Source organism: Sminthopsis crassicaudata, chromosome 4 (assembly GCF_048593235.1).
Source record: "Sminthopsis crassicaudata isolate SCR6 chromosome 4, ASM4859323v1, whole genome shotgun sequence".
NCBI lineage: Eukaryota > Metazoa > Chordata > Mammalia > Dasyuromorphia > Dasyuridae > Sminthopsis > Sminthopsis crassicaudata.
In genome coordinates this window covers 146,593,180-146,617,980 of record NC_133620.1, presented here as the reverse complement: position 1 = coordinate 146,617,980, position 24,801 = coordinate 146,593,180, and the positions used below count along the sequence as shown (strand labels likewise).

At 31.6% G+C, this 24,801-nt stretch overlaps 1 protein-coding gene across 5 annotated transcripts in view; it reads left to right on the top strand.

The window, feature by feature from the left end:
* The window catches only part of STXBP5 (syntaxin binding protein 5), a 193,261-nt gene that overhangs the window by 2,410 nt on the left and 166,050 nt on the right, over positions 1–24,801 (top strand). For all 5 annotated transcript variants that reach the window (XM_074309604.1, XM_074309600.1, XM_074309602.1 and 2 more), the window contains exon 2: positions 1,014–1,111. In XM_074309604.1, the coding sequence (XP_074165705.1) occupies positions 1,014–1,111 (98 nt within the window). The remainder of the gene's footprint in view (positions 1–1,013; positions 1,112–24,801) is intronic.

Below are 24,801 nucleotides of genomic sequence, written 5' to 3'. Positions count from 1 at the left end.
TCCCCTCTTCCCCGCCCCCCCAGATGGCAGGTTGACCAATACATAAACATAGAAATTGATAATGGTGACTTTCATTTTGATTAGGAAAAACAGGCTTTCCCCCTAAAAAGTTAAATAAATTCTATGAATTCTTCTCCAGTCTTTTCTATAGACTCATCCTTTGCCCTAAAACATAAATCATATTTAAATCTTTGATTCTCTCTCCCTCTGTCTGTCTGTCTCTTTCTCCTCCTATATAATTAGATAGTAAAATATTGGAGTGAAAGGATTGTGTTCTTTTTGTTTGTGTATTCTTAGCACCTACCACAGTGCTTTGCCTAAAGAGGGTGCTTAATGTTTGTTTGAATTGAATAAGCCTCTCCCACATAAGTCTGACCCATTAATTCTTTCAAAATAAATATTCTCCTGTTGAAGTTGTTTAATTTTATAAATTGATAGAAACATCATTGTTGAAAGAGTTGTTTAAGATTACATATTATAAACATTTTTCGAAAATGGAGTAATACTGGTTTTTAGAAAGTAAGCTCCTGGGAGAGAGAAAAGTGTTTATTTTTGCCATTATAGAACTCTCTCTTGAAGGAATTTGACTAAGAGAAATGGAACTTATTCTTCAATTTTTCTATATTAATTTTGATGGCTTCATTAACAGTTGGCTGTTCTTTTAAAAGTCTTTAGTCTTCTTTTATTTGTGTAAAAATGTCTCATGATTTAAATGACCGGCATTTTTTGCCATTTTAGAGAGAAGATATCCAAAGGGAAGATGTTCTAGGAGACACCATCTGAGACATTAAGTAGAAGTCACAATTTTACATTTTTTTGGCCAATCTTGAGCAATTTCTGTTTTGGAATACTGTCTGTGTTTCAGACTGTAGTATTTGTGTTTTTTTGTTTTTAACTAGATTTCAAATCTTTTTCTAAGATGTAATAATGAATTCCTCCTGTTCACCCTGTTTTTTTTTGTTTTTTTTTTTGTCTTGTTATTGCTGTTGATTTCGTCACTTCCTTATCCCAAGACTGTTCGACATGGATTCCCCTATCAACCTTCAGCCTTGGCATTTGATCCTGTGCAGAAGATCCTGGCAGTTGGAACTCAGACTGGTGCTTTAAGGCTGTATCCTTTCATTTTAATTTTTAAAATGTGACTTAGTTCCCACCAACCTCTAATAGCAAATGAACAGTTGGAGTTGCCTTCTGTTAAATGCAGAAACGAGAATGCGGTTTTTAACTGAGGGAGAAAAGAGGTTTGTACCAACCTTAGTGATAGGTATTAGTCTTTATATTTCTGTTTATCTTGCTGATCTATGTATCTTGTTTTCATTTATAGGTTTACAATCCTTATATGTAAACACTAGGTTAAAGATTGTATAGTTTGGAACTTTCTTGGAAAAAAGCTAGAAGTTTAAGAAAGGAAGTGGAAATAGCTTAGTAGCATCTGCTTGTAAAATTATGGTTCAGCACTTTTATTTTAAACCATTGAAGGAGTTAATGAAGAGTTTGTTTAAAAAAAGAAACAAAGAAATATAATCTATAGATTTTTATTAGTTTTCTGTGTGGCATTTTGATATAGTATAAGAGGGAGAAACTTAGAGCTCATTTCCCATCTTGACATTTTCTAGCTATGTGATTAATTTAAACTTCTCTAAAGTCTAGTTTTCTCTAGGAATGGCAAGTATCTACAGTTTTTTAATCTTGCAGAATAGTTGATTGTGATCAAATGTGGTATGTGTAAAATTCTTTGCAAATATGAAAAAGATATATTCATTGATGATTAAATACCATTTTTAAATAAATTGGGATTTTAAAATTGGTTTATTAAAAATTGATATCCCAGATCTTGTGCGATCTGAAAAGTCATCCAAATGTAATAGTGCTAATGAAGGCATTAAAAAACAAAAAAACAAAAAACAACTTTTGTTTTAAAAAGATACTTCTAAATCTTTTATACTCAGTAAAACAGTATATAGAAAAAATTTAGGTTAGTCAGTTGTATTTGAAAGAAAAACAAGCAAATTAATAATGCCACAGAAGTAAAATATATTGCATTGTTCATTCAAAGAAATTTAAAATGTCTTATTTGAAGTTTTTTTCCAAATTTCATTTTATACTTTTTGAAGCTTATACTTTATAGAAAATATTTCTGTTTCTTCTAGTTGGAGTTATCTAGGAAGATCAGTTTTATTTCCAAATATTTGTGTAATGTATTTGTCTTTATGTTACTATGCTATGTTACTAACTATAACATTTAACTAACAACACAAATACATTTATTGTCAAAATTTAACTTCAACTCAAGCTGTACAAATGATAATACAATAACCATTTTCTGTCCAATGCTAGGTAAATGATATTAATATAATGTGGAAAGGCATTAGTATAAGCAATAATAATTATCTAGTTAAACAAAGTTAGTTCATTACTTTTTGTTGTTTGGGGTTTGTCTGATATTAGCTTTCAGAGAAGCATTACCACTGTAATAGTTATATCCATTATAATTAAGGACAAATCATAGTCTCAGTAGATCTACTTTGATAAAATTCTTGAATTATTTGTTTAAACATTAGGCTTTTTTCTCATTTCACAATCAGAGCAAAAGCTACCTTTGCTTGCAATTTTTGAATAATTTAGGGTAAAGTATGGTCTCAATTTAATTTTATATACCACATTCAAGAATGTCCTTGAATAATGAATCCTGTTTTATGATTTGAAATAAAGTAGGAATTGTAACTGAAAATATATTCTTTGGGCATTAAAAAGAATTGATCACTTGTTATAATGATTTCACTTTATTATATTTTAATTGTTTGAGGAGTGTAACTTTTTTTTTTGTTAGAAAATATTTGCTTTAGTTAATTAAATCAGATATTTAAAAGGATATTTTTTTCCGATTTTTTTTCTAGTGAGCAATTTTTTATGTTTTTATTTTTCATTTCTTTGAATGAATACTGAATTTATTTCTTGAAAGATCCATGCCATTTTTAATAGGTAATTTTATGTTGTATGATTGCCAGTTAAGTGCTACTTATGAATCTGTAGTTACAAAACATTAAATCCTGATTGAGTTACAAAGTAAGATATTCCTGGTATATAGTTAATATCCTTAAAAGATATGTAAAGGGTGTCTCTCTCTCTCTCTCTCTCGACACCTTTTACATATCTTTTAAGGATATTAACTACTTAGACTCAGAGCTGAGAGAGGGGGAATCAGGGATATAATTCCTAGTAAATTTGATTAGAAATAAAGAATAATTGTGCAATTATAAGACAATTGGGGAATATTATAAGTTTGTGTACTATATTCATTGAAAATATATAGTAAGCAGTTGAAGGACTTCTTTTTTTGAGGCCCTTTATTAGTATATTGAGATGAGATTAATAAACCTATATCTGCTTTCTAATTTTGCTAATGTATTTATGCTGTAAATTCTATATTACAAGACTGGTTTTCTAACTAGCTAAACTAGTTAGATGTTTAGATAACATGTTTTATGAAATATATAGATGATTTGAGAGTTTCTGAAAGAGGGCAAGGCAATATAGTGAAAGACTTTGTATCTATGCTACGTGAGGATCATTTGAAGCAACTGGGAATATTTAGCCTGGAGAAGATAAGGCTTAGTTGGAGATATAATAGCTATGTCTACATAGTTGCTCTAAAATTTTTTTTTTACTTTCACTGATTCTGCTTTCTTATGTTATTTTTTATTCTAGTCATATTAACCTTTTATTAGTTACAATGCCTTTAAATTGAGAAAACATATATTAAATACCTACTATGTGCTTCTTACTCAGGGTACAAAGTAAAAAATTAAATGATTCTTTCCATTTGTATTGTTGTTTAATCTACTTGGTGTGCTGGAAGTGTGTTGGAGTACAGTCTGTTTGTAGAAGTATAGTAATATGAGGAAAAAGAAAGCAGTAAACTAGAAATAAGGTGTAATATTCTACAATGATAAGAGGAGAAAGGAATGTATTCTAAGCGTGAGGCCTAATATAAAATATAATGAAAGGGGTGAAATGTAGGGTTAGGAGAATAACTTGTAGAGTTGTTTGACTGAAACAGGGTATATGAAAGAACGGATAATATGACATCAAAGTAGAAAGTTAATTTGAAGACAAGTTGGATTGCTTCATATATTAAGGCATTTGTATTTCATCTTAGAGGCAACACTGTGTCATTTAAGATTTTTGGGTTAGGGTATGATATGCTAGGATCTATATTTTAGGAATATTAATTTCACAAAAGTGTGGAGATTGAATTGGAAAGGGAAAATACTTGAGCCAGGATAATAGGATGTTGCAATACTCCAAGCAAGAAGTGGTAAGTGCTTGTAGTAAATTGTGTTATGACTGGGGAGAATTGGACAAATGTAAGAGATTTCAATTGGGAGGATTTAGTAACTTATTGAATATAGGTAATAGAAAAAAAAAGAAACGGTTGAGGTTACAAACCTGTTTATTTACGTGATGATGGTGGTTGTTATTTATCCATTTTCAAAGAGGACTAATGACATCTCAAATGAAATCTTGACTTGTGGGTGACTTGTATTGAATAAGTGAGGCAAAGTTGCACCAAATTGTCATTCTTACTTTTTCATTCATAGTCATTGGAATCCAATGGCTGGATTTGTAATGGTTGGATGGGTAATAGGAGTATCCAAAAAGCAGCTATCTCCCTGAAGTGAGAGAGACTGATGTAGCAGGAATAGGGAATAGCTGTCAGTAAAGAAAGCTCCAGAGATATAAAATAGGATGAACACTGAGAAAATACCATTTAATTTGGGAGTTGAGATTTCTGATAATTTTAGAGAATAGTTTCATTTGAGTAGTTGTGTTGGAAATTAGCAAAGAGTTGAGGAATGGAGTCAATCAATGTAGAAAATTCTTCCTAGGAGATTGACTGAAAGAGAAAAGAATCACAGAATTTGAGATGTGGAAGAGACCTCTAGTCCAACTCATACATGAAAGAATTTCCTACTATGATGCATCAGTCAGGTGGTTGTCCAATCTTTGGAGGTCTTCAAAGGACAGCCAACCCTTTCTAGAAATAGTCCATTCTACTTTTGGAGACCTCTATTAGGAATATTGGGGGAGAGGGATGGTTTTAGTGTGGGGGTTGGTTTTTTTTGTTTTTTTTTTTAGCATCAACCTTAAATTACTTCTTTGAAACTTGTACCTGTTACTTCTCATTTCAGCCTTCTGGAACCAAATAGAACAAATCTAATTCTTTCTCAACTTGAAAGCCTTTCGAATGCTTGAAGGTAGCTATGGTGTCCCCTTGTCCATTCTCTTCTCCAGGTAGTTCTTTCAACTGATTTTTATAGAGCATGTACTGGGAGTTCCTTACCATACTATTTGCCATTTTCAAGCTTACCAGTATTATTCTTAAATTCTGATACTTAGAACTCAACATAATAGAAAGACATTGATGGGGGTAGACTACAGGGGGATCTTTCTGTTTTTGGAAACCATATCTTTTTCTTGAAGCCCAAGATTACACTAATTTTGGGGAGATACTAATTCTTTGAGGTTTCAGTTCACTAAAACTCTATATATATGTTTTTCAAACCTACTGTCTAACCATGTCTCCTTCATCTTAGATTTAGTGAAGGTTTTTATTCTTGTTTTGTTTTGGTTTGGTTTTTTTAATCCATGTGATATAGGAAAGATATCTTGTGAGGAACTAGGGTCAAGAGAAATTTTTTTTTTTAAGCTTCAGAGTTTGGGGCAAGTTTTTAAGTCGTAGAAAAAGGAGATTGATAATAGGTAAAAAAAGATAATAGATTGATGTCAGAGAGAAGGAATGTTTAAAGTTTAAGATCTTTGAAGAAATGAAAGGGAATATAATTAAGTATAAAAGAAAAAGGGGCTACCTCTTTCTTAGTGAAGGAGGAGAAACTAGGGAATGGTGTTGAATATGGAAGAAAGTATGGAGAAAGCTCACAATAAATGTCTTCTTTTCTTAGTAAAACAGGAAGCATGAGAGAAAAATGGTGAGTGTAAGGAGCATGAAGAAAAAAATAGAATAGTTACGGGGTATATGATAGTCTTGTTTCCTGACTTTAATGTGAAGCATGTAGCAGGAGATAGTAGCAGCATACACATTGAGCTATAAGGAGTTAATACTGCATTATTATTTGGCAAGTTTTGAGCATCAAATGGAATGAGATAGTGAAGAATTCAAAGTAGAGTTTAGTGTGTAGTAGCACTGGTCAGTCATAAATGAAGACGGAAGAGGTTAGAGTTTGAAAGAACAGGGTAAGGTGAAGGGATTGGTTAGAAGTCATAGTGAGGGTGAAGAATAGGGTTAGCTGAGAGAGAAAACGATGGAAGGACTAAGAGGTCTCTCTCAGAGAGAAGAATTTCAAAATTCTAGATCATGGAGATACTACCAACCTGTCGGTAGCCATTTCATTTAAGTACTTACTATGAGCCAGATACTTACTAAATAGGGAAAATAGAGACAAAAATATGAACCAATTTTTGCTTCCAAGGTAGTTACATTCTACCATAGTAATTGGTAATAATGAAACCAATGATCTGATCTTCCCTAAAAATTACTGGGGAAAGTTAAAATGTAGGTTATAGGAACTGAGGGAAATTAAATGAACTGGAAATTCAGGATTTTAGAGAGTTCATCCACATATCAGTATGAGGGTAGAATTTGGAGTAGAGTGGGGAAGTTATTAAGGAAGAATTTGAGTCAGATACTGATCTCTGAGAAAAAAAGAATGATCTTAGGGTTGATAGGAGACTGAGATGGGAATTTGGAAACCCTATAGTTTCTAATGTTGGACTATTTGATAGTGCCAAGGACTTTAGTATTGTAATGGTAGAGAAACTGAGGCGAGATAGAGGTTAGAGAATTATAATCATTTAATTTATTGGAAAGTAAGTCAGTTGACTGGATCGGACTCTCTTCTCCAATTATCCAGTCCCGAGTGTGAGATATAGAAATTCTTTGTAGGGAGACAGAAACAATGACATAATAGGGAGCAGATGAAGATGACATAATGGGGAGGCACCTGAGATGGGAAGGTTATCTGATATTCTGATGGGGAAAAGTATCTGATATTCTAATATATTGGGATGGGGAGCAGCATCTGATATTTTAAAATATAAGATCTTTTATCCTTATCAATTACTCTGATGATCAAGAGGGAAAGATGTTATGGTAGCCTGAGGTTTGGGGCAGAATGACTGAGGAAGGGCAGTTCAAGGAGACTTGTGGCATTACAGTATAAACTGATACTAACCCTATAGTCTAATGCCAAAATATTGTAGGATGAGGCATGCCTAGAATACACTCTGAAAGTGGAACATTTTAAGTTTTCTCAGCTCTGAATTGATAATATTAGAGATATTTTTGATGACTATGCAAATTTGAACTACCCTAAATAAAGCAAAAGCAATATTGCTGGATTTATCTAATAATGTCTATAGAGTAGAATTAATGAAAATCTGGGTATTTGAATAATGTTTGAACCTATTTATTGAATTCATATATGGAAACTTAAAAAATACTACAAACATGCATATTTAAATTCTAGATTCCAGAAGAGGATTTGAAAGGGTATTGGCTGAAATTAAAGAAAATAATTATCATTTGCATAGGCATAAAATTAAGAGGATTTTAATTGAAAAGTGCAATAAAATTTCAAAATTATCTTTGGTATCTTTAGATTTTTCCCTATTAGAAGAACCCCCAACTGGTTCATATTACAGTATATTTAAGGGCATTGCAGGCATGTATTTTAAAGGATAGAAAGAAAGTTCTAGTAATATTCAAAAGCTAAGAGGGACTTTTTTCCCAAAAGTGATTTTAATTAGCACTTTACCCTAGCTTTGTAAATAACATTTTCTGTTTTAGAGCTATTATTTAATTTATTTTTTACTTAAATCATATTCATATTAAAAATATTGCTATATCATGAAATAGAAGGTTATATAAAAATGCTAATCATTGCTTGTAGCATTTTATTAATTATGTTAAACATTCTTATCCAGTAAATTATACTTTAGGACATGAGGTGAATAAAAGTTTGTTGGAGGGAGCAAGGAATGGGATAACCTTCTGAATGTTAAAGTGGTGCTTTGTAGCATCTATTTTAAAAGTACCTGCCCTGAGTGAGGTTATCCAAATCTCTGGAATAATGATTCTGAGTATTTTTGGAATTATTCTATTTTTTCATTTTCTTAACAACTTCTATAAATATAGATTAATATAGAGTGAAAGAAATATAATTTTTCTTATTAAATCTTTTTATTTTTCAAAACATTTGCATGTGATGTGAGTTAGGTAAGGGATACCTAGATGAAATTAGGGTTAATTGAGATGTAGTGTCAGGTTCGGTGTACAGGGAGTCAAATAGAGCTCTCCTGCAATGCCTTTGGATTCGGCGCAGGGATACAGAGTTAAATGAGGCCTAATAGTGGCGAAAGAGTCCCCTGTAAAGGAATTTACAGACCCGAAAACCTAGATTAATAAAAGAGGTTTATTTGGGGTTTGGAAATAAGGGTAAAGGTAGAAAGACGCCAGGGCCAGGCTGGCACCGGGCGGACAGGAACCCTTAACATGGCTGGGGTAAGGATGCCATGTTATTCGGCGCAGGGATACAGAGTTAAATGAGGCCTAATAGTGGCGAAAGAGTCCCCTGTAAAGGAATTTACAGACCCGAAAACCTAGATTAATAAAAGAGGTTTATTTGGGGTTTGGAAATAAGGGTAAAGGTAGAAAGACGCCAGGGCCAGGCTGGCACCGGGCGGACAGGAACCCTTAACATGGCTGGGGTAAGGATGCCATGTTTGGGGCTCCTGCAAAGGAGCCTTTCTATAATGGGGGCTTTTGGTAATCTTGAAGGTGGGTGGAGTCCCATGTTGGCTCCTGGTGGGTTTTGCCCAGGGTTAGAATTGAATAGAATTCAAGGGTTTTTAGATAAGGAGGAAGCTGTTTGTGGGGATTGGGGAAACCTGAGCAGATCATTAGAATGGAGATTGGGACAGCCCAAGTTAGCTCAGATCTGGTGAGGGCTAGGAAAGCACGGATATCTCCCATTGGGATTTATGGGGGCTGGGAATTAGAAAGGAATCTTTAACCCATATCACATGATCAGTTCTTCAGCATTAGCCTTGCAAAACCTTGTGTTTCAATTTCCTCCCTTTTACTCCCTCCCCTACATGGCAAGTAGTTCAATATATGTTAAGTGTGTTAAAAATATTTGTTAAATCCAATATATACACACATATTTATATAATTATCTTGCTGCACAGGAAAAGAAAGAGAAGCAAAATAAAGTTCAAGCAAACAACAACAAAAAGAGTGAAAATACTATATTGTGAACCACACTCAGTTCTCTTTCTGGGTGTAGATGGCTCTCTTCATCACTCAATAATTGGATCTGATTTGAATCATCTCATTATTTAAGAGAATCCTGTTCATCAGAACTGACTTTCGTATAATCTTGTTGTTGCTGTGATTTCCTGGTTCTGCTTATTTCACTTAGCATCAGTTCATGTAGCTCTCTCCAGGCATCTCTGAAATCATCCTGTTGATGGTTTCTTGAAATGTAATTTCTTTATTAAACTTCTTGCGTTAGGATGAGGAGTAAACTGAGGTTCTAAACCGAGATAGATCAGTTCCTTTGGGGATGTCTAATTATCTCTTTCCTTCCCAAAGTCCCAAAGGGTGGGTCCTTTAGCGAATGAATTTCGCTACTCAATGCTATGTGGAAACAAAGTCTTTATTGATCAGGTGATCAGGATGGAAACATGAAGGGTCAGCAGGCAAAATGGCTGCAAGGTACAAGGCCAATTTTGCAAAAAATAGATTTTTGGGGACTCTGTTTTACACATGAGCACAGTCATTCAGATGCAGTGATGTTTGTATTCAAGGAGGTTCCAGAGAGTTTTGTAAATAAGACAGGAGTTCTCTGTTGTTATCTCCTCCTGCCTCTCCCAAAAAGGAATTTCCTGCTGTATTTGGCCTATCTCTTTTGATCTTGAACAAAATCTTTCCTGACCTTATCGAATTAGTTTTTCTTTGATTGGAATGAGTGAGGCATTCTTTCATAATAAAATGTGAGCAACACATATCACTTAGCACAGTGTCTGACACATAGTGGGTGCTTAATAAGTGCTTATGGACTGAGTGACAGAATATATAGAAATAAATTCAGCTTCTGTCATACTAGAGAAATTTCTTGTTTAGTGTGTATCTGTAACATAAAAATGCAAGTTGGATGTTCATTTGTTATGTGAGATGGTCTTTACAATGTTTATTGTTGTCTCTATTATATAAACAGTACTTTTTTTTTCCCTGTTCCAAATATATTTTTCCCTAATGTGCAAGACTTTAAGATGTGATATACTGCTTATTACCATATTAACATACATAGGAAAGTTATATTGGAAAGATTTAGAAATACTTTTTGGAAAGAAAAAAGAATTGAAACTCAACCAGATTCTCATTCTCTCAAATCAGGGAATAGTTGTTTTGTAATGAGAATAACTATTTGCTCATTGGCACTCATAAGTTCTAAAAGGTAAGGTATCAAGAGATGTATTTCCCTTTTGCTTGTAGAAAGTGCTTGTGCTTTGGATGATTGAGTATCCAGAATAGGTGAGAAATGGGACCCTTTTTCTACAATTCTTATTTTTTCCTAAGATGACATGGACTTTAGTTAGACATCTAATTTTGAAGCCTTAGTGTTGAAAAATAGGGAAATCTCCTTCGGTTTAGAAGTTTAATCTCCAGTTCTTTCTCCAAGGAGAGAAGCTGTTCCCTCTCTCTCCTCCCCACCTCAAAAAAAAAGAAAAGAAAAAAAAAAAGGGCTAGAAGAACAGGTTCTTGCTTCTTATGACTTCAGAAGAACAACAATTGATAATATATGTAGATTTTTCCCTAATTACTTTTCCAATTAATTTCTTTGAGTAGGGAATGTCCTTTTTTGGTTAGAGGACAAAAGCCCATTTTATTGAGTTTACTATTTTTCTTTGAAGTTTTACAAGTAAATGCTAAGCTGGTTTAGGGGATGGGGAGAATTACTTGTAGGAGCAAAACTAAAAATATTTATCCTTGATCTCTTTTTAAATATTTTACAATGTAGAGTGCCTCCATCTGTATACTTTCTCCTATTTGGGGATTTGAGACTGTTTCTCTGCTTGTTTGACAACTTTTTCCTCAGTCTCTTTTGTTAGACTTAATCCACCTCCCCGATTAATATTGGGGATATGCCAAAGCCCTGTCCTTGTTACTTTTCTCTTCTCCTTTTATATTATCTCACTTGATAATTTCATCAATTCCCATGAGTTGAAATTATTTTTTGCAAATGATTTCCAATTTATTTATCCATCTTTAGTCTCTTTTCCTCAGCTCCAAGCCAATGCTACCATTGTGCTGCTGGCTATTTAAAACTGGATGGCATAGAGATGAACTATAATCACTGAGAGAGGGAATAGAGATAGATATCTTAAATAGTTTTGGAGTATTCCTATAGCAAATAGTACATGATACAGCAAAGAAAAGAGCAGTGATGTCCAAGGAAGAACAACACTTCTAAATCTAGCGAGGAAATAGTATTCAGGAAAGACAATGGAAAATAAGCACGCTTATTTTTTTTCCTATATTACATTGAAAATAGTACTTTATAATTTATAAAATACTTTATATAAATTTCCATCTTTAGTGGCAGCCTGTTCTTTTTTCTGTTGTCTATACTTTTTATGAAATTTTTTCTTATATTGAGCCTCAATTGAACCTGCATGGAATATAGTAAGTGATTAATAATTGCTCGTTGATTGACATTTGTAGGTTAATCTGATATCCTTCCTTCATTTGACAATTCTTTATAAATATTTGAAAGCTGCTATTCTCCTTTCCTTAGGATGTTCTCCTAATTAGTTTCCATTTTAAAATTCAAAATAAGAAAATTATTCATTTATTGCTCATTAAAGGCTATATATAATTCTCATTTTTAATCCTTAAAACAGTGCTATGAAGTAGATTACTTTTTCTTTTTGTCAGATCTGATTTCATTAGTTTAGGGAACTGAGTACTCCAGGTGATTCTTAGCAATTTAAGCTGTTTTGTAATTTTAAAGTCTTAAAGTTGTTTAGGACAATGGTGTCAAATTCAAACTGAAATTGGTGAGTGAGGACCACTAAACTGTACAGCAGAGTCCCTGCAGGCCTCAAAATGCCTTAGAAAACACATACCAATGTTATCTATAGAGTATTGTATTTTTAATTTTGTTAAATATTTTCCAGTTACATTTTAATCTAGTTTGGAAAGCTCTTGGGACTGTTGTGTTCCACATGTAGCCTGTAGGTCACCTATTTGATATCTCTGGTCTAGGACACTGAGGGATTAATTAATAATTGATATTTATGTCTTTTTTCTCATGAAATCTTGAAATTTAAGTATGTATTCTTTGCTGACTTGCCCTTAGAGGATAGTTGAGAAAATGTATGTTCCTCTATTTGTAGCAGAGCTAATGGGAAGGGGAAGGAGTGGCACCGAGAGTGTGAAAGATTATATACACTATCATATGTTTGATATGATAGTTGTTTTGCTGAACTGTTTTTCTTTTAAAATTTTTATCACAAGATAAAGTTTACTGGGGAGAGCATGGTGAGGAAAGTATTTGGAAATAAGAGTGATTTAAAAACAAAACAATATAGTATAACAAGTACCCTCTCTGATGTCAGAGGTTTTGGGTTCAACTCCCACTTAACTTGTTTGACCTTGATCAAGTCACTTAACATTGCTTAGCTTTAATTTCCTAATCTGTAAAATGAGGATGTTAGACTTTCTTGCTGCTTATGTCCCTTTCAACTCCAGATCTATTATTATATATATATTTACTAAGAATTTTTGCTTTTAATAAAAAAATGTTCAATGAGTTTTGGGTGCTTTTTAAATAACTATTTTTGTGTATTGAAATTAAGGTTTATTGTTAATTTTCTTAGGACGTAACAACTCGTGAAGTAATGTCTTAAAATTAACATTCTAGTAAACAGGATGAAGTTGAATGGAGTTTTCTTTACAAAGAGATGGCAAGGCTTATCAAAGGATGTTTGTAAGGCATGGCATAGTTCCAAATGAGGCAGATCTTCCAAATGAACAATTATCATGTCATACATAGAGGAAAGAAGCTATAGTGGCCACTGTGTAATTAATTTAGGAAATAATTAGCCAAATAATTAACCAAATTATTAATGAGTAAATATGTTTGATGATAATTATTCAAAATATTTATATGTGTGCATTAAACAATTTTGGTTAGGCACAGACATGGTGATACCTTGAAGAGAGACTTATTGATGATTTTGTCACTGACTTTTTTTCAAAAGTTATTTGAGCATAAATTATTGTGTTAAAACATAAATGCCAATGAAGGAGAAAAAAGCCTTTCTTAATGAATCATAGAATAATTGTTGTTTTAGGAATTTTTTTCTTCTATTAGTAGTTTTAAAAGTGGTTTCATGGTCTTAGTGTATTAATATTAATGTATAAGTGTGCTTATTTGTCTTTTGGCTGCTTTTATACTATAGTTGGGTATTATTTAGGACAATTTTATGATCATTCCTATTTATGTATTAGTCTTTCTTCCATATGCAATTAAACTTAATTTCATTACCTCATTTTACAAAATCACTACTTTTGTGTCTTATTTTAAGAAATTTTGTTTCATAAATTTAGTATAGGGTTTTGAAGATTTTTTTCATTTAAGTATTTATTTAAAAATCCAACAATTTTGAAATTTTAGTATCTATGAAAATCCTTCCCTCCATTCTCCCATTCTCCCATACCACCAACAGTACAATCTAGCTCTGGAGATACTCTAAGGAGACAACAGGAATGAAACCAATGTAGAAAATATGTAAAAATTTCTGAGTACATTTCTGTTAGTTTTAGCAATAGATTCATGGCAGATTGACTTTTAATAAACACTTACAAAGATTATTTCTTTTGATGAAAAATTCATATTTCTATATTTTACCCTCAGCAATTAATGCTGGTACATATGCAAAAAATTATTTTCATGGGTGGCTTTTTTTGCAAATAATTATCAGAAGTTCAATACCAGATTGACAGATTTAGTGAAATAATCTTCCTTCTGATTTATTCTCATATTTTCTTACAATTTTTTTCTCCTCTATCCTCCCCTCAGTTTTGTTTAGAGTAAGAATGCTTCATATACTCAGGACAAGATAGCAGATGTACTTTAAAAAGTTTTAATAGTTCCAATTATATTTATTTTCCTCTAAGATAGGCAACATAGATGTATTCAAGATACTTTGATTTGAGGGTTAAGGTTCTTTATTACTTTCTTCCATTGATTTTCTCTAAAATGGAGTTAGTGCTTTGGACAGTTACTCTATAAAAGATAAATATAGTATAGTTAAGATATGTATATATTTATAATTTGTGATTTAGAAGTAGATATGTCTCTAGAGGAACTCTTTTTTAAAAAAAAATTTAAATTTTAAGATCTTATACTTCTTACTTATTATAAATCAGTCCGTATAGAATTCAAGGGCTATATAGTTTTAAATTTTCTATTACCTCCTTCACCTAGTAAAATGCCTTGCTTATAATGTAGTAGATATTTCATAAATGAATGCTTGATTTGAACTGTTGAATAACTGTTGTAGGAAATATGTTACAGACTGCCTATAATTGAGAAATTACAGAGAAGCTATCAGTTTGTTTATTGTTGAAAATATCAGGTGAATGTGTTTGTGTGGTACTTAAGTATAAAGGATGTTTGTTCTAGAGTTATTATTAGTTTTTTACTAATAATATTATTATTAGTAAAAAACTAATAGTTTTTTGTTTGGTTTTGTTTTTGCTTTCTTTCATTGCTAGCAAGTTATTAATTCTTCTTTCTCATGATTTTCCTTCCAAAATGTTGACTTGCTTTTTTTTTTTTTTTTAAGGGCATTCCTTGTTAGGTTGTTCATTGTAGAGAATGCTTAATTCTGTCTTTTCTTTAAACTACATTATCTTTTCCTGTAATAGCAATGACTCTGCTTTTTCATAACAGTACCCTGCCAAATGTGACGATAAATCTAGTGATATCAACTACATCGGAATTTTTGTGCTAAATTGATTTCCCTTTAGGGTATTATTTTTTCCCTTCTTTTTTAAAAGACAGTTTCCCTTCATTTATTATTTGTTATTATTATTTTTTTCTAAAACAGAGTTAGTGAATTTGTACAGTTACTTTATAAAAGACAAGTATAGATATAGCATTATCATTTTTTGATAATCTGTTTGGAAGTAGATAGGTTAAGTAGAATGAGAGAGGCCAAAATCCTGAAGACTACAGAGAAGTTTTATATGTTAAGATCATGAAGACTCTGTTTAGGAAAAGAATTGGTAGGCCATATTTGCAACAGTGTAAGAATTACTTATGTGAATGAAGTAAGTCACTGAATGAAATTCACAAATATTTCATTTGTGTAGCTCTGAGTAAGGAAACTCCTTTACCCATATAAATCATCAATTATTTTGTAATTCACAAGTTACCAAAGATATTGAGAGATTAAGTGATTTGCTAGGATTTATTCAGCTAGATCATGATGGAATTTAGACTTGAACACAGATCTATCCTCTCAGTTCAGTTCTTTCTCCACAGTGCCACATTAAGTATAATGAATTGCTTTTTATCCTTGTTTCCTAAATGATAAATAACTCCAACTGATTTGTGAGAGCGAAAATAAGACTCAATTAAAAGCAAGAAGAAAGAATAACAAAGATATATCATATAATTGAATTAGTTAAATATAGAATTATTTTAACAGGTATTCAGCTTTGAGAAATGGGAAAAGAACATTGGAAATAACATCAACAATGATTATAATTTTATACAAATGTTTAACTAGAGTAAATATGTTCGAGTTTAAAAGAACCAAGAAAGTATCTTAGCAAACATTTGATTTACTTATTAAAGTGATAGATATTGCTGGAAGAAGCTATCCTACTTAAGATTATAAATTCATACTTATGAAGTTTGATGGATGAGTTTAAATAGTATTGTTTCATTTAGCAGGGAGAAGTTATGGGAATAAAACTAGTTTAGAGAATGCTTGGCAAAGAGATCTAACTAAGCAAAGTCATGCCAAGTACATTATTCAAGGATGAAAATGGAGAGACAACATCTTCATCAGAGACAATGGAACTACCATATATAGAGCAACATAAATGTCAGAGTTTTGAATGTGTTATAGAGGAGGTAGAAATGACATTCTTGATATAGAAATGAGAAAATTAGTGATATCATGATAAAGTGGAGAAAATTGTGATATCATTGATAAATTAAATCACAAGATATCAAAAGGAAAGGAAGATAATATATAACTGTGGGAAAAAATCTCTGGCCACATTAACACTTCTTCCCTCTCTTCCCCCCAAGAAAACCATAACAATGATTGAACTATTGGCCTTCTCTCTTAACATATATAAAATCTTTAGTAATTTGTACATGAAATGAGAACATTCTCAAAGAGGATACTACTAGAGCAAAAGTTGTATTTTATAAGTGACAACCTATAAAGGATCCTATCTTTACTATTCTAGAAAGAATAGTAAGAGATAGTAATTACAAAATTATATTATATAATTGTTGATTTTGAAAAAATCATTTATATAAAGATTCTGCCAGTAAATCTCTCAATGATACATTAGTATCATTTAAGATTATTTGAAAAGCATAGCCAGAGAAATAATCTCATTTCAAAGCCTTTCTGATCATAAACAATCTTGCAAGATATGGAATAGAGCTATATATCCATCATTGTGATAGAAGAGATCAAGTACAAAATCTCAGTTAAGAATTGATTCTCTCTAAATGCTAGGAAGCTTCAGATGTCCCTGATTGCTGATAACACCATGCTGACTGTATCAAACTCTAGGACATTGCAGAGCTAGAATAAGAGAGATATGTAACTATTCATGAATTTCACTTGAACATCCACATAGAAAAGACTAAATAGAATGAATAATAAATTTGAATGGTAAAGCTGTTGATTTGTCCATCTCAGAATATACATTTGGAACACACAGTACAGACAGAATAATTAATCCCAGAATAAAACAGGCTGAATTACCTCAGGACATTGCAAAACTTTTTTTGACAATCTCAAAATTTCTTTGATAATCTTAAATTTCTTGTAAAAACAAAGTCCCCCCTCCTTGGCCTTTTTAAAAATATTTACAGTTTCTTGGTGGAGTTATAATAACAAGCTATGAAATAATTTTTAAAAAATTAAAGATGAATAATCCATAGACAGCAGTGGAGGGGTAAGTGGTAGATGTTACTAAGTTCAAATATATAATCAATATGGAACTTTGAAGAAGACTAGAGTAAAAGATAAGAAATTTTGACAAAAAGAAAAAAATGGGTTGATAATATGGCAAGGATGAGGAATATGAGTGTAGCCAGAGGTAGCCAGTCCTAAATCATTGTAAATGTTAAAGCAAGAAAACCTTTAACGAATTAGATAACATGCCCCCTTCATATGTGGATGTGAATCAGTTCCACAGGATTAAAAAATAATTAGGAATGCCTAATGTAACAAAATATAGATTCATATGAATACAGTAGTCTTAGTTAATAAATTTTAAGTATAATTTATAACAAAGATTCTTTAAAGAACTAGTAATAATAAATATAGTTAGATAATGTCTAACTCCTAATTTATTTCTATAATATTTAGATTCTATATTACTGAATTCTAGTATTGACATTTTAACATATTAAAAATAATATTAACAATCAATTATTAGCTTAATTGCTTATTTAAAATCTATTTTAATGTTTATTAAATGCTTGTAAAAGACAAAGTTATAAGATATATAGATTTTTCTTTTTTGAATAATTTTGTTGTTTGGAATGTAAATGATTCTGGAAAAAACAACAACAATGATAAAACTTCTAGTGATTAGAACTATCAAAAAATGGAATTGCCTACCTTGAGAGGTAGTATATTCCACCTGTTGGAAGACAATTAGCATTTGTAATATCCATAATGGCAGATGTTGTGAAAAGGTTTCTTGGTCAAGTATGGGTTGGACTAGTGGCCTTTGAGGTTTCTTCTAGCGTTTAGATTACGTGATCTCAGAGGAAAGCAAGAGAATTTTCCTAGACTGAAGAATGGATGATAGTAGGTTCCTGGATTGAAATTTTATCTCTACCAATTGGGACTAGGAGGAGAAAGACTAATCCTGAAGCCATTACTACCATTTAAGAAATGGCAAAAAGCAATACCTGTGGAGGAAAAGAAGTCAATAGTTTTGGCAGTCTATTTCTTGACAGTATTCACCTGAAATGGTCTTTTATTGTTGTTTTGCTACCCAAGTAGTAATCAGTTAGAACTAAGTTTGGGTTTACATGTAAGAAGTTCTTGGCTATTGTTGGATCTCACTACAAAGCTGACTTTATTTAAGTGAGTAGTTTTTGAGTCAAACATGGTGGTTTTATTTCTGTATTATTGTTAATTAGTTGGATTATGTATGGAACCTAACAATAGATTTGTAATAAAATAGATGTTTTTGAAACATTATATTTTTATCCTCAGTGTTATTTGTAAATATTTAAAACTAAAAACTTCTAGGGCTTGGCTAGATCTGGAATATTCTGTAAATGAGTTTGTATATATTAATTGTGAATGCCATATCATTCTGCTTGGCGAAGAAATCCAAATGTCTTCTGGCTAAATTAGTTCTGAACATTTTTGGGTTTTTTTGGACTCTATGTTGTGGTAATTAATTTACAACTATTAAATAAGAAATTGTTATTCTTAAAGGAATATCTTCATAAATAGTTGATTTTTAATAAATGCATCTTTATGTTTCCTATTATTCATAATGTAAAGCTAGTTTTGAATTGGTCTCTGAATTTTTTATAATTGCATGCAATTATTGTCTCACTTCTTACTGAACTAGGAAATAGAGCTTTTTAAAAATTATTTTGATAACTAAATTTTAATATAATTGGTTTCCTTTATAATAATATATATATATATTATTTTTAACATTTCAAAACATCATTCTCAGAATATATCTATATACATAAGTTTTTACTTGTCTGTTGAATGGATCCACAACATCCCTGAATTTCTAGATTGTCAGTCTGTACATAGCTGATATAGAATTGACTTCAAAATTAATAACCCATTATTTCCATTCTTTTAAGATATAACTAGTTTTACCTTTTTGTGTGTGATATTGTTGTTGTCTGCTATTGTCTAAGTTCTTATACTTTAATTGAAAAAAAAATTAATGAGACTTTTCTATAAACCCTTGCTCTCTTTCATTTCAAAATATAAAAAGAAAGAAAGAAACAAATGATTATTAAGTAGTTACTTTATGCCAGGCAGTGCATTATTTTACAAATATGAAGTTTATAAAAATGAGGTTTACAAAACCTCATTTAATTCTTAAAACAACCCTAAGAAGTAGCCATAGTTTTAAATGTTTTTTGGTCATCTATCCCTCTGCCTGCATTTTTGCATTTAAGCCACTAAATATCAAGAGATAAATATTGACTTGGTTTGGATAATTTTTGTCTTATAATTATCAAATCCTGGGATGTATGGATAATATTATATTTGAACATTATTTAAAATGCTACTAGGGAAAATATCAATATAAATGCTTCATTACTCAGTAATCATGAAATTTAGTATTTTGTAACTTTCTCCACTATTTTGATTTGAATCTGATCTTAAGTATTAACTTTTCTTCATTAATCATAAGCCATCATTGTTTTAGATTTAAAATTCATTCATTGATATTTCTGAATTCATTTAAGTTTTTGTAGAGTTGATTATCCTCGACATTTTACCCCAGTCTAGGCTAATAAACTACATAAAAGGGAAAGAAGTATAATCAGTTAAATTTCTAATATATCTATGTTTATTGGACTATTAAGGTATAATGCCTATATTCAGTTTTTTGTTTTGTTTTGTTTTGTTTTGTTTTATTTTTTTTAGTTATAACTTCTTATGTGTAAACCTAAATATGGAACACTAGCTTGAAACTAAATCTAGAAGCCTAAAAAATATTTTGCCTCTTATATGTTTTAGTTTAAACAGGAAAGTGTTTATTTAAGAAGTAAAATAACTTCCTTTTTTAAGAGTTTTAGAGTCCTAAAGTTTTTGAACTGTGTCTCTGCAGGTGGCCATTTGATTTACCTTTTCTAGCATCTTTTTCATTCTCTGGCAGAAACCCTTATAGATAGGAATTTTTTAAAATATAGTTTTGCATAACATGATTTTTACTGTTGAACAAGACTTTTTTTCTGATAACATTGAAGAAATAGATACACATGGTCTTAAATTTCTCTTTATACCTGTGGTTCACATATTTAACAATGGGGGTATGACTTAGGCTCAGGGATAGGCAGAGGGAATAGTACTTAGAAGAGGAGTAAAACAATGAGAACATACCTGAGAAGAGTGAAGGAGTATCTGAAATCCAAAATCTTTTATCCATTAATCTGGATTGGTTTTTATAAATATTTATTAAAGGTTATTAAGAAGCATATTTTATTCACCATGCTTATTAATAAGTCTAGCCATATTTTTTAAAGGTAGGTTACAAATATATTTCTCTCCTTAAAAGTTTTATTTAATGAATTTTGTTATTTTTCTCTATATTCCATTTCTTTACTTCAGAGGATCTTTGATCTTTTACTGTGAATCTTTCCTTCAGTGATAGATACTAATTGCAACTTATCTGGGCCTTTTCAAGTGTATATACTATTAGATTCTACTGTGTTCTTCCTTAAATTTGCCTTTAGTGATTTCTCTTTCTTCCAGATATGTTAAGGTTATCCTTGGAATTTGTAAAAAAATAATTGTAAAGGTGGATTAATCAGATTCTCTTATTCATACTGCTTTCTAACATTAGCTGCAGTGATCTTCTAAATTAGTAATTATGACAAAAATATAAATAGGTCATAGTGTTAACTTTTTGAATTTAAGTGATTTGATGAAATTCCCAGGATAAGTGAGGATAAGATGAAATGCTCTTTAGGCCTTTGAATTCAGTTGGACCTCCATCAAGTATTTAATACCACAGGGACTTTGAGGTCTTAGATCACCAATTGGAGGAAAGTGTAATACGCTTTCCAACTAACTAGAGGTGATATAGAGGTGGATGGTCCCCAGGAGTTTGGGGACTATTTCAGGAACAGAGATGACTTTCTCCAAACTACCTAGGCAGCACAGGAACTTGCTCAGATTAATTGTTAGGGATGGATGTGACAGCTTAAATTTTTAGTTTTAGTACTGAAAAATAGCTTACTTTTCCATCTATCTTAGTATCTATCCAGAAATGTCTTATGGGTGTGTCAGTAGGGGAGCTTTGAATGCCAAACAGGATTTTACTTTTGATAATAAGGTAATAGAGAGTCCTTGTAATTTCTTAAATAGGGGAGGTGGGTATGACATGGTCAGATTTTTGTTTTGGAAAAATTGATTTAATAGTTGAGCAGACTATAGTGAGAGGAGACTTGAGGCAAGCAGTTCCACCAGAAGATTATTGCAGTAATTCAGGTTTTAGTTTGACAAAGGCTTGTACCAGGGAAATGGTAATATCAAAAAAAAGGAGGCAGCATATAGAAGAATCATTATGGAGTATAGAATTCAAACAACTTGGTGACTGATTAGATGTGGTAGTAGCAGGGTTAGGGTGGAGGGGCAAAGTTGAAAGAGTGAGGAGTTAAGCATGATTCCTTTGTTTCAAGCCTGGGTTTCAGGGAAGATTATTTCTTTATTTTATTTTATTTTAATTTGTTTATTACTATTAGAATTTTTTGTTTCATTGTTTGTTTTAGTCACTAGCTAAACTAATAAAATTAGGGGGAAGATGTTTAATACTTGATTATGAGGGGAGCATAACAGAGCTTTTCCTTTGCAGATTTCTTTCTGGCTTTCACATAAGAATGCTGACCTACATAGGTTTGTGGGGAAAGGAGAAGCTTTATAAATATTTTTGATGTTAAGAGAGATTAAAAACTATATATTAGTTTACTTATATAGTTACATTTGCTTATTTATATACCTTAATAAGCAATATCAATTCATTTACCTTTGGAGAGGAAGATTGGCACTTGCAAGTAATTATGAACATCTTAAAAAGCAAACATATATATTATAAATAGGGGTTTAAAACCTCAGAAACCAGACATTATTGAAATCATTGCAGTAATTAAAATTTTGTTGGCCCCGCAACACATGGTAGGGACATTCTCTGGATACCATGTGAGTAGTCCACTTGTTGTCTTTCACTGTTGCTTTGTAGATTTTCAAACGAGATAAAGTACTCAATCTAGGAACCTTCACATAGTAGGCACTCAATAAATAATTTTAAAAAATATGCTATACTGCTAGCTTACCTTTTCCTGGCCATACATTTCTCTGTTTATATTCTTTATATTCTTTATATTCACTTATGCATAACTCCTTGTTTGTAATGTGTTTCAGCCTATTCATGCTTGTCCCATATCTTTCTTTTGGATATTTCTTAACCTAATTTCTGCTAGGACTGATATTCTATGACTTATAGTTATAAAACATGACTGGAAAAAATGATTATTAAAATGTGAATGTTTGTTTGAAGACAAACCATGGGATCATTGAAAAACCTATTCAATCTCCATTAGGAAAATGGACTTACTACTCTCCTTTTCAACTGTGGACTCAGCTCATTGTCGATTATATCTGTTCAAGATAGGATATTGAGGCCTACTTATTCCCTTTTTATACCTTCAACAGTGTTACCTCAGACATTTATTGACTCCATGGTCCTTAGTAACCAGTCACTATGCTAGATAACTCTTAAGACTATATTTGAAAATAAAAGTTAATCCTCATTGATGGAATGAATTTCCTAACAATTGTTAAGTCAATGAACTCACCTCCAGTCCCAAAAATGGAAGGGAAAAGGTTCTTTAAGAAATGGTCTTGGTGATCTTGCTGTTTCACACTTCATTGTTCTTTTTTTAAATGCATGTCACATATGCAATCTAAAATTGGATTCAATATTAATGAGCTTAGAATACCATTTCATTTCATTTTTAGTTTTATAAGTATTCTGGCTTTAAAATAATAGTACTAATGACAACAAGAAGATTATATGATGATCAGTTCTGATAGACATGGCTCTTTTCAACATTAAGATGATTCATGTCACCTCTAGTGATCTTGTGATGAAGAGAGACATGTACACCCAGGGGACTGTAGGAACTGAGTGTGGATCACAACATAGCATTTTCACTCTTCTTCTTTGCTTGGTTTTGTTTTTTTTTATCTGATTTTTCATGTATAGCAAGATAATTATATAAATATGTATGTCTATGTTGAATTTAACATATATTTCACCATGTTTAACATATATTGGATTACTTGCCATTTAGGGGAGGGGATGGGGGAAAAAGAAGGAAAAATTGGAACACAAGGTTTTGCAAGGGTCAGTTGAAAAATTATCCATGCATATGTTTTGAAAATAAACAGCTTTAATCAAAAAAATTAAAACAGAAAAAAATAGTATTATATTGCTGACTTCATTCTGAGTTAAAAAAAAAAAAAGCCACATCAAAATTTTAGTTTTACATTTAGCTTGAGGCATTTACTAGGTTAGTGATCCTAGATAAGTCACCTAAGTAAGCTATGTGTTCCTTTTTCCTCAAGTATAAAATATAAGCTCATAATAGCAATACTGTCTAGAGTTATTGAAAGGGTGAAATGAGATCTATTTGTAAAGTGCTTGTACTTTACATGTGCCAGACATAATATACACTAACTGCTTATTCTCTTTCTCCTCTTTGCTCTTTGAAATGTAATAGAAATAAAAATGGGTATGATTATAAGGGTCTACCCACTACTTGCAAAAGTATGGGTTCAGAGGGAGGTGGCTATATGGCAATACCAGTTGCTATGAAGAAAGAGCTCCAATTTAGGAAAATGCCAGTTCGGTAGTATGAAGCAGATAATAAAACTAATACATTCAAAAGTTACATAAAATTACATATATATCCTTTATGAAGTAACTCTTTGTTACTTCATACCTACAATATCATGCACATAAAGTTCATTGTGCCACAGGTTAGAAAGAACATTGATAAACTTGAGTACATTTAGAAGGAGGCAGTGAGTTGGGTGGGAAAACCATGTCATCCATGCAGACATTTGTAGAGCAATGAGGATATGAGCCTAGAGAAGACTTAAGGATTTAAAGTTGACTTTGTACCTTGTCAGATTTCCCATATGAAATAGTGAAAATAATAGTAATTGTGGTAAGAGTAATTGCATTTATAAAGATTTGCAAAACACTCTATGTGTATTCTAATTCTATCCTCACCACCATGTGAAGTGCTATTGTTAGTTTTATTTTATGTCTGCAAAAACCAAAGCTGACTTGAATAATGTCACGCAGTTGTTCAGTGTCTGAGAAAAGTCAAACTCAAGCCTTTTTGGTTTTTAAGTCCAGCATTCTAGCCACTGTGCCATCTGGCTGCTTTAAAAAATAAATTTGGACACTGGATATTGTTGATCCTCATTCTAGATTTGCTTCATACAGAACTTCTAGTTGAATATTTTGCCATGGTTTCATGTTGATTTGAAGAATGGTGGTGCTCTTGACCAAAATGAGGAAGAAGAGTGAGTTTGGGTATAGAAAGGGCAAAATGAGATCTGAGAAATTTATTGCAACCCATCCATACTTGCTAATGCTGTGTGATTCTCACAAATTTTCCCCACTAGCTAGCTGTTATTGTCCAGAAGCACAGAGTTCAT